The following is a 10,456-nucleotide window of genomic DNA, read 5'->3' as shown; positions in this document are numbered from 1 at the left end:
AAGTCTCTCTACATCACTCCAAGCACTTATTCCAGCAGTACACTTTGTTTGGGAATACTTTCATTGCATGATAGAGCTTATACAGGGTATAGTTGCTCAGATTCCTTTAATTGCTTAGAATGCAGTTAGCATGTACATGTGTTTAGTGTAAAAGAGAAATATTTGAACTTTTTTCTCAAAATATTTATCAGTTCAGGCACACAGTCATGCTAAAATATCTATACATCATAATTTCTGGAGGCAATTCGGGCATCCCAGTTCTATGCTCCGTTAAATATTGCATTTCCAGTGAACACTCCAGTTCATTATAGTTGTACCATAGGTTTAGAACAATAGAAAATAAAAATCCAGAAATGTCCCTCCCTCCCACCACACACACATAGGTGTTAGTTAAAAGAGTAAAAGTAATCACTTCAAGTTTAAATATGTAAAATAATACTATTCTTCATCCCTCTTCTATTTTGCTTCTTAATAGTGTGGGTAGTTGATACTGTCACACTCTATTCACAGTATTAAAATGAATGTTGTACAGAAAAAACACAAACAGGTTTTCTTTGAGTTAGCTTGATTTGTTAGTGAGCTATTTATGGTTTGTCCCAGACCTTACCAAAATAATGAGATAATTTCATAAGCTGCACTGTATCAGGTTTACTAAGTTTGATTTTTACTTTCTTCTTTCTCTCACTACCAGGAGGCATTTTTGAGTGTGTGGAATCTGGCCCAATGGGAGCAGAAGAATTAGCCTTCAGATTTGCTGTGAACACAATCAACAGAAATAGAACTCTTCTGCCGAACACCACATTAACATATGACACCCAAAAGATAAATCTCTATGACAGTTTTGAAGCATCCAAAAAAGGTAACCTTTTGCATATTTAATTTTTTTAATGAGCAAGTAAGACTCACCTAGTTTACCTACCTGAAAAAATGTCTGTTCAATAAAGCCATGTGCAGTGACACTGTACAAGTTTGTGGCTGATATCAAAGAACTGCTTTAAAGATCATTCCTGGAAGGCTATAATGGTAACTGCTTGAAAATTACTTTGTCATCTTTGCTCCCACTGCCCTTGTCTAAAAGCTTTATCTTTAAATACTTAAAATCTGAAATAAATTTTTCTGGGCATTGTGACTAGCTCTTTTGGAGTGAGAAAACAGTATCTTCAGACTTTTTCCTGGAAAATGCCAGGTGCCCCCAAATTCTAGTTAACCTACAAGAAGGCTCCAATTAAACTTTAAGCATTCAATTACTTTAAGTACCTCTCTACAAATACCTTTAGCATATGAATGTCTCATGCAGTTAATCAGGGGAACAAGTAGTTGTAAGTTTGTGTATCTTATGTCAACATAGCATAACCTCCCCTAAATATTAAATCTGTTCTTAAGAATATTGCTATCAGGTAAATGTCTAGGTCTAAGTTCAGCAGTGTTCTCCTAAATATAAATAATTTGTTTAAAGATAAGTTAAAAAATTAAAACTAATTTTGAACCTTTTTCCTAAATTTCCAAATCTTTGATTCTCACAAAAATCGAAGTTTCCATACTGCTTTACATTCATGTCTATGGCAGTAGATCCAAGTTGTACTGCATCATTGCCATATCCTAAAAGCACAAACCCTAACAAGTTCAATATGTATTTATAGAAGAAAATACAAGCCTGGTGTCAGAACTCAATAGGACTGAATTTCACATTGTACTACATGGTCTTTGAAAAAACTTTTTTTCTATAAATTGAAGAGACAATTTAGTCTGAATGTTATTCTTAGCAACGACAACAAAAGAATAATAAGGGTTGAAAGAGTCAGAGGTCAACCTGCATTTCTCATGACAGATTTCTAGCTTAAATTTGCGGTGGTCTGGTCCCAGCATGCCACTCCCAAGTCTTGAAGACTGAAAGCTTTGCACGATAAAATGGTTTTGATGTTATAGTGAGCTAAGATGAACAAAAACATTTGATGACACCTTATAAATGCTACATATGGAAGAACTGCTGTGTCAAGATGAATGTACATTGAAGTACATCTTAAGTGGAATATAATAGCGATTAAAAAATTTAGATTAGAAAATACAAGAATATTTCTTTTCTCTTTTGCTGTAACATACAAAGTTAATATTGCTAATCTGTTTTGTCTCTTTGTCTCCTAAATAAACAATTCTAACATAGGCTGTTGTGTTAGGTATGAAAACATACAGTATCCATATTTGTACAGAAATGCACATAGTTTGGTCATTGTAAAGTGCTTTGATTTATGAAAAATATTATGAGCTAAATATTTATGCCTAGCAAGATAGTTTCTTTGCAGAGGAGGGTTTGTGAAGAAATAAAAGGAGGACAACACTTTTTAAAAAGTATTTTTGAGTTGATATTCTGGTATTTTGGATCATGGATTAAAGTAGGTTCTGAGAAAGACTACTCTTTCTTTTCCATCTCGACCAACAATGAATAAATATTTTCCGGCCTCTTCCTTCTCCTTTCCTCCTCATCTTCCAAATTCGGCTCAAAGTCTCTCAATTCCTGAGGGAGGATGTAGAGAGCAGAGAAATTTGTTCTGTGATATTTAATTCTTTAAGCCTTTCCTGAGACAATGCAACTACTTTCAGCCCTTAAATGAGGTTTGCTTGGAAGTGCAAGCTAGTACGTTGCTGATTCTTGATAGACTATAGTAGCTGAACTTAGAATGGCAACATGCTATTGATGGACATATTGAATAGATTGAATATATTCATTGTTCCCACTTGCATCTTGGATGAGAATGCAACTTTTTATTTGTAACTGGTCAGCTGGATCAAAATCTATGTAATCTTTCAGTGTTAATAGCCTTTTGCTTCATCAATTCACAATACAGCCAATTACATTTGTGCTGACAGGTGCTTTAGTTCAGAATCAAAGGCTAAAGGTTAACATAAAGTAGTTTGTTTATGATGGCTCCAAAGCAGTTTTAACAATGAGTTTTAAACATTTGACTCATTTTGCGGCTCATGATTATGACTATTAGTGAGCAGGCAGATGCTGCATCAGAAATAGCCTGTTTAGATCTCTTTGTAACACATAGTTTTGATGTTGAATATAGATGAAATATTAATGTTTTTTTAAAGGTAGTATATGAAAGAGCAATCTAAAGGCAAGACAATATTACCAAGATCCTGTTTCAGTGAAAAATACTGTAAATGCAAACAAAATATCCCCCAATGCACTAGCAAAATTGGTATGCATCTGATAGAGCCAGTGCCATATTAAATCACGTGTGAAAGCATTGCATTATTCAAACCACAGAAACAGGAGGGGGGAAAAAGAAAAAGCCTATTGAAAAGCCATCTGGTAGCTATTGCTGTTGTTAGTGATCCCGTTTACTGACATTTGCATAAAGCTTGTTGATTACTCTTAGGAAGGGCAATATTAGCATAAATGGTTTTTTATCAAGTTAGTCATTTAGGCCCTGATCCGATGCTCAGAAATGCAACGGAGATCCTGTATGTCTATGAAAAGTTTGTTTAAACCAAAAGTGTTTTTTAGTAATAAAAAGATGTACCAGCATAGTTTCTGGAATGCACTTGAAGGACTTTTAGCAATATTTTCATCATGTTGAAAAGGGTATGCACAATAAAACAACTAATTTTGACTTGCTGAAAAAAAGTAGTGTGGCAAGCTGTGTTTCCACTGCATGTTTCTTCAGCTGTTAGGAACACTGATGATAGAGTAACAATATTAATTAATCAAACCTCATACAAATACTTGCATTTAGATTGGATTAGGGAGATATTTTTCATTACTTCTCTCTACTAAATAAGATATTTTCTTTGAAAACAGAATCTACCATTTTTCTGATCTGCATACTTATACATGTTACGTCTATGGTAATGATCTAAACAGGAGCAGGGCATGGGCTGAAACACTGATCTGCAGTATTGCTTAATTTTCCTGCCTTCTTTTTTTGGCATGTCCCAACTAATATTCTACAAAATAGTACTGGAGCATACTGTAGGAAATAATAAAAGAACAGAGATTACTAATGCACTGTATAGGTAGGGCTACCCTATATTGGAAAGAGGATGGCTTAGCTACTTGAATGCAGCAGTATCATGTCAGCGACTCTCAGGGTCAGTTTTATCTATTAATACAGGTATAGGAAAACTTGAGTATTTCCAGTGTTTAAGAAGGGACATTGATTTTTTATTTATTTATCATTAGCAGGCAGCAATTTAATTTTTAATTGTAGTGAAAATGTTGTCCTTTTAAATTTTGCTAGTCAACATGCCTACTTTTCAGATAAAGAAATTCAAATATTCGTTTCAATGAAATTAATCATTTGCCTAATAACTAGAATCTACTTAACACATACTATTTCCAAGCAATTAGGATCTTAGTAGAAATAGTGTTGATTGTTTGATGAAGACTGTCCCATATGGACCTTTTCCAAATGTAAGATGCAGCTGAACATAAAGCTTTTGTATTTTTTAAAAGATACACAATTGCTGGCCTTTGTGACTTCCACTGACATAGAGACATTTATTAAATGTAGCTGAGCACTATTTTTATGTTAAGTGTTGCTCTTCATCAGCTGATAGTGAAAGCTCAGAAGCGTATTCTGAAGTTGAAATCTGTGTAAGTGAAAGGGTAATGCAACAAGGGAGCTCTGTCAGCATGTACTTATATTTCATGGAGTGCCTTTCGTGTGATATGAAATGTGCAATACCTTCTGGCACATTGCCTTCTTTCCTCTCATCATTGACAGACTTCTGTCTCCTCTTCAGCCTGCGATCAGCTGTCCCTTGGGGTGGCTGCCATCTTCGGACCATCCCATAGCTCTTCAGCTAATGCTGTGCAATCCATCTGCAATGCTTTGGGTGTTCCACATATCCAGACCCGCTGGAAACATCAGGTGTCAGACAACAAGGACTCCTTCTATGTCAGCCTCTATCCAGATTTCTCTTCGCTCAGCCGTGCCATCCTTGACCTTGTACAGTTCTTCAAGTGGAAAACAGTTACTGTTGTTTATGATGACAGCACTGGTAAGGCTGAAGCATTAGACTATGTTCAGATATATTCACTTGTAGAAAGAGAGGGTGGAGGGGTGTTACTACTCATATTTTTTAATTTAAGAGAACTAAATTATAACAGTTTCTATCAGCAAGGTAGTATATAACTAATAATGTGCATTTATTAGTATAAGTACTCTCATAGATATGCCTCAGTTGCTGAATTCTGTGTTTGCGCTCACAGCTGTCAATAACATCAGTCACGCTCTATCTGCATTTTCTACAGTGTCTTAATACCTGTGAACAAGTATGTCTTTTAATTTATTTAAAATGTTAATTCTGAAGAAAAATATGGTAACTTCAGAGATGTACTAGTATGCCTGGTGAAACAGAAGACCTAAATTCTAACACTGCTTCTGGCATTAATTAAGGTAGAAAATAGATTCCATATTTGTAATTTCAGTATCTGCTTTTTTTCCGAGAGAATTTTAGAAGGAGCTCTGGTTTTAGCTGCTAGAAATTGAAACCAAAAGAGGTTTGAAGGCTTGTTTTAAAGATAAGTTCCACGAGTTAAAAATTAACTCCTGACTTTCCAGCAGAAACATACCAGTTTGCTACCTTTCCCTTACCTCACCCTAAAATTTGTTTTGTCTTGAAGAAAGCTGACAATGAATAAGGAGACTTAGGTATTCAGTTTATTTAAAAAGCATAAAGAATTATTTCAGGAAATATTCACTTTACATTTTTATTTCTTTCTGGAGTGGCTAGACCCTTCATATTGGTCCCCCCTGCCGATAAACAGCATCTTTTTTTCTTGAAATCTGTTGCTGTCTGAAGAGACAGAAAAAGAATCAGTTTAAAAAGGTAATCCTCTCTTTTGTAGAATTTGCTGTAAGTAAATTGAAATTCTACTTTAAGATTGTCAAGCTCTCTCTATTAGCAGCATCTTGTGTGGATAATTCAAAGAATTCAAAGCAAGACACACTGCTGGGAAGTCCACAGCATCAGCTGCCTTTGAAGTACGAATGGGCGCAACTCTTAGCTGTGAGAAACTGTCAATCTTAAAGAAGTAGAGTTTAAATCGTGTTAGAGTGCAATGGAAAACTGACGTTGATTGGGACGAGGGGTAGGAGGAGAGGAATCTTTTGAAAGGAAGTAATTAATTCAGCTGAGGAAGAGGTATTCTCCTGCCATGGGATGAGATAAACATTCTGATATTCAGATGTGAACCTAGGGCTAAAGCTGAATATGATAGTTACAGGTAATATTTAGAAACTGTGTAGTAAGACTCTGTGCCACTGAAGACAATTCAAATCCATTAAAATGAAAGCAGATGAAAAAACATTTATCACTGTTTATATCTGTTTTTTCCATTTGGCTAAGGATTCCTTAATGTAAGATGGATATCATTCTGATTTCATCCTCCTTTTTTTCTCTTTTAATCGCTCACATTTTACTCTCCTTGATTTTTTTAATTTTTTTTTTTTTTTAGCTTTTAAGAATTTTTTTTTTTTTAATGTGTTCCATTTACTATACAGACAAAAATTTGGAATGAGGCTCTAGAAAAATTTTCTTGCTAGTATGAAGGTAAGTATTGTTTCCTGTGATCATTCTAAATGACAAAATATATTCCTTTTAACTAGAATTTCCAAATGGAAAAAAAAAATAAAAAAAACTTCCACTCTACCACCTCCCCCCCACCAAAAAAAAAAAAAAAAAATACCAGAAAACCACCAAAACCTAGCAGGACGTAATGAGAGGTTAGTTAGCTTTGGGGTTTTTTTCCTTAAAGTAATTTATGGTCTTTTTGTTAATTAAATACCACTAAACTGTCCCTGGATTCTAATTAAGTCCTTTCAGATTTACAGATCTGTTATAGTCAATTGTCTTTAAGAAAGAAAAGTGGGAAAATGGCAGTATGCTCATCAGCTGCATGTCCTAGTATCTTTAACTGGTCTTGAAACAGTAACATAATTTCAAGCACATATTCTAATCTCTGTGTTAAAGAAAGCAGACTAGATAAATTCTAAATAAGTTTGTAATGTTACAGAACTCCTAAACAAAGAAACATGATCAGTTAGATGCTTTGGCCTTTAAATTATAATGGCAGTTATATTGCCAACTAATGCTTTATACAGATCAAGTTGATATAAACAGGGCTCTGAGTTTTTTTTTCTTAATTAACATTTGTTTTGGTCTTGGGTGAATGAGTGTAAACACCAAAAATCTGTTGCATCTGTGAACAGAAGCCAAAGTAAAAGCTGGAAAAAATTACTTCAGAAATAAAAATGTTTTGTGCTGGTTTTCTGTATTCAAATGAAGAAAAAAGAAAGATGGCATTTGGTTGATATTTTTACTGTAGTACACAGATAGCATTAATTCGTAAATAAAACTACAGTTTCTTTCTTTGGACCAGTATTAAAATTCCCAGCATTTTTTTGCTGTATTTTGTGTTGTTGTGGCCTAACCTTGAGTATAGAATGCAGTTCCAAATCCTGCAATTAAAAAAGAATATTAAGGAACTTGAATGTGTCTGGAGGAGGGCAACAAAGCTGGTGAAAGTCTGGAAGGCATGATGAGCAGCTGAGGACTCTGAGTTTGTCTAGTTTGGAGAGAAGGAAGCTGAGGCATGACTTCATTGTTCTCTACAGCTTCCTGAGGAGGGGAAGTGGAGAAGGAAGTGCTGAGCTCTTCTCCCTTGTATTCAGTGATAGAACGCATAGGAATGGTGCAAAGCTGCATCAGGGAGGTTCAGACTTGACATTAGGAAGCATTTCTGTACCAAGACACTGGAACCTTCCTGTAGAGGTGGTTGGTGCCCCAAGCCTGTCAGTATTTAAAAGGCATTTGGACAATGCTGTTAAAAATATGCTTTAACTCTTGGTTGGCCTTGCATTGGTCAGGCAGTTGGACTAGATGATTGTTGTAGGTCTCTTCCAACTAAGCTATTCTATATTCCACATATGTTATTGTTATTTCTAAATGTCTTACATCTTGTTGTTTAGCATGTGTGTGTGGGTTTTCCTCCCCTTCATTTTATCCTGTACTACTACTACTACAACAAAAAAGGATACTCATCTTTGCAGTTAATGTAAATTTACACGAAGAGGAATTAAATATCTGGGGAGTGAAGTGGATTTGGGGTGATGGCAGATGGACAGTAATGCTAGAAGATGAAGGAAAAACCCTAAGTGATTCAAAGGCTAGGGAGAAAAATCTTTTTAAGGAGAACATGCATAATGCACTATGAAGATGAGAAAAGGTGATGAAGAAACTTAAGACAATAGGCAACTGAGAAGGACAATAGAAATTGAGATGGTCTGAAAAGGCCTGCTCTTCTTTTCTGTAAATGAATTAAGCAAAATCTTAATTTATGTGAAAAGCTGTTCTTGTTTATAAAGACATCTGTATCACTTTCTGGAACTGTTCAAAAAAACATGTTCAGAAAACTGAATACTAGTCTTTCAAACCAAGCATATCATTAATAAAGCTACATGTGTAAAAAAATGTCTAATGTTGCTGGAAACTAGAAAAACACGGCAGATCTCATATAGAAGGCTTAATGTTTCCTTGATGTTCAGCATTTTCGTGTGTTAAACATTTTCACACACTAGGTGCAAAGGAGTAAGTTGAGGGAAGGGATAGATAGCTCTCTACTTTTTTTCTGCTCTTTTTAAAATTTCCCTTTTGGTACTCTATGCTGCAGCTGATAAGTACTCCAATAATATGAAAAAAAATTTCTTCATCTTGTTATGGTGATATGCAGGATCAAATCCTTTCCATGAACTGAAGGTCTTTTGTGAATTTAAGTAGCACGTTGATTCCCTCTTGTGGATCTGTGTGGGATGGGGTAAAGGGCTTTTTTTCACTGCAGTACTCAAAAGCCATTAAAAATTAGAAAAGAATTTTTACTGGAAATAGGCTAAATTGGGATTGAAACTAACTATATAAAATGCTCGCACCCATGCTCTGACATTCTCACTTAGCTTATTTAAGGAAAACAATAAAGCTGATTAATGCCTTGCACTTCAATTACAGCTGGTAATGCTGAAACAGCAGTAAAATGGATTTAAACATTCAAATGCTAAAACTCAAGACACAGAAAAGTTAAGTGATATGCCACGGTATCAGAATGGAAATCTATGTGAGAGAGGTTGTGGAATCTACCCCTCTGGAGACCTTCAAAACCTGCCTGGACACGTTCCTGTGTAACCTGCTTTAGGTGGTCCTGCCTTGGCTGCCTAGTCCACATTGGAGTTGGACTAGGTGATCTCCAGAGGTCCCTTCCAACCCTAATGATTCTGTGATTCTGAGAGTTAAACCTGGATCCCAAGTTTTCTTTTTCAAAGGTGTTTGTTCTTTTTTTTTGGGTGAGGGTTTTTTGGTTTGGTTTTGGTTTTGGTTTTGGTTTTTTTTTTTAAACCTATGTTAATCTCTCCTATACATGGCATTTTAGTAACCTTCACTTCAATAGTAATTATGAATATCATTTTAAACACTTTTTCTGTACTAAGTAATGGTTTCAAAATGGATTTTTTTTCCCTAAAAGAAGTTTGTCTTTAGTCTAGACACTTTCATATATCAATAATGAGATTTGTATTTCATATCCATATACATACATGCACACACGTATCTAGTTAAAAACTTGGTTCTGCCTTTCTTTGATTTGGAAAGGAGCATTTTTATTAGTTTATAATATTACTGTGCTCCAAGTCCTCCTGAAGTACAGAATTGGTTATATCAACAGCATTCTGTGGAAGCGCAGGTCAAAGAGCAAAAGATAAGTCCCCTCAGTCTGGTGACACATACTCATACCATTTGTATGACCAATGTTGATCCTAGCTTTTCCAATGAAGTAGCTTGTTTGTTGAGCTGACATTGACCAAAAATGGGTAAAACTGCTGGAGATAAAGGTGAAAGGTTTTGAGTCGGGTCCATATTTCCATGTAGAAAGTAAGGATCACCTGAAGTTTGGGGGCTGGCCTTTCTCTCCTAATGTGTCCTATGGCACTAGTTACTATACCTGAGCATGCATACATCTCATTACATACCTGACCATGATACATCTGCATGTGTGCCAGCTCTCTAACACTGAACCTTTCAAAGCTCAGGTCAAATTTTGGAACCAAAGACATTCGAGTATGTCCTTCCTTCCCATATACACTTCATCTTTGAACTAATTTATTTTGAATAAAGGAGACTATAAAGCCTTTAAAATGACAATAAATATTGTCCTGGGTTCAGCTGTTATTTTTTAAAACAGTTATTTTTTCTCTTTCTTGGTATCTGGTGCAATGCTGTGTTTTGGCTTTAGTCTGAGGACAATGCTGATAACATGCCAGTGTTTTAGTTGTTGCTAAGTAGCGCTTACCCCGGTCAAGGACTTTTCAGCCTCTCGTGTTCTGCCAGTGAGGAGGGACAGAAGAAGCTGGGAGGAAGCAGAGACAGGACCCCTGACCCAAACTAGCCAAGAGTGTATGGC

The 10,456-nt window shown here is 35.5% G+C and overlaps 1 protein-coding gene across 1 annotated transcript in view; it reads left to right on the top strand.

Annotated features, from left to right (window-relative positions):
- Positions 1-691: 691 nt before the first annotated feature.
- The window catches only part of LOC104408614 (glutamate receptor ionotropic, kainate 2), a gene marked incomplete at both ends in the record, with an annotated part of 101,816 nt that continues 92,051 nt past the window's right edge, over positions 692-10,456 (top strand). The window contains 2 exons of the mRNA XM_010018270.1: positions 692-859; positions 4,750-5,007. Coding sequence (XP_010016572.1) covers positions 692-859; positions 4,750-5,007 — 426 coding nt within the window. The remainder of the gene's footprint in view (positions 860-4,749; positions 5,008-10,456) is intronic.

Source organism: Nestor notabilis, unplaced genomic scaffold (genome assembly GCF_000696875.1).
Source record: "Nestor notabilis isolate BGI_N333 unplaced genomic scaffold, ASM69687v1 scaffold890, whole genome shotgun sequence".
NCBI lineage: Eukaryota > Metazoa > Chordata > Aves > Psittaciformes > Psittacidae > Nestor > Nestor notabilis.
The sequence above is the reverse complement of the archived record's forward strand: the minus strand, read 5'-3'. Positions and strand labels throughout refer to the sequence as shown.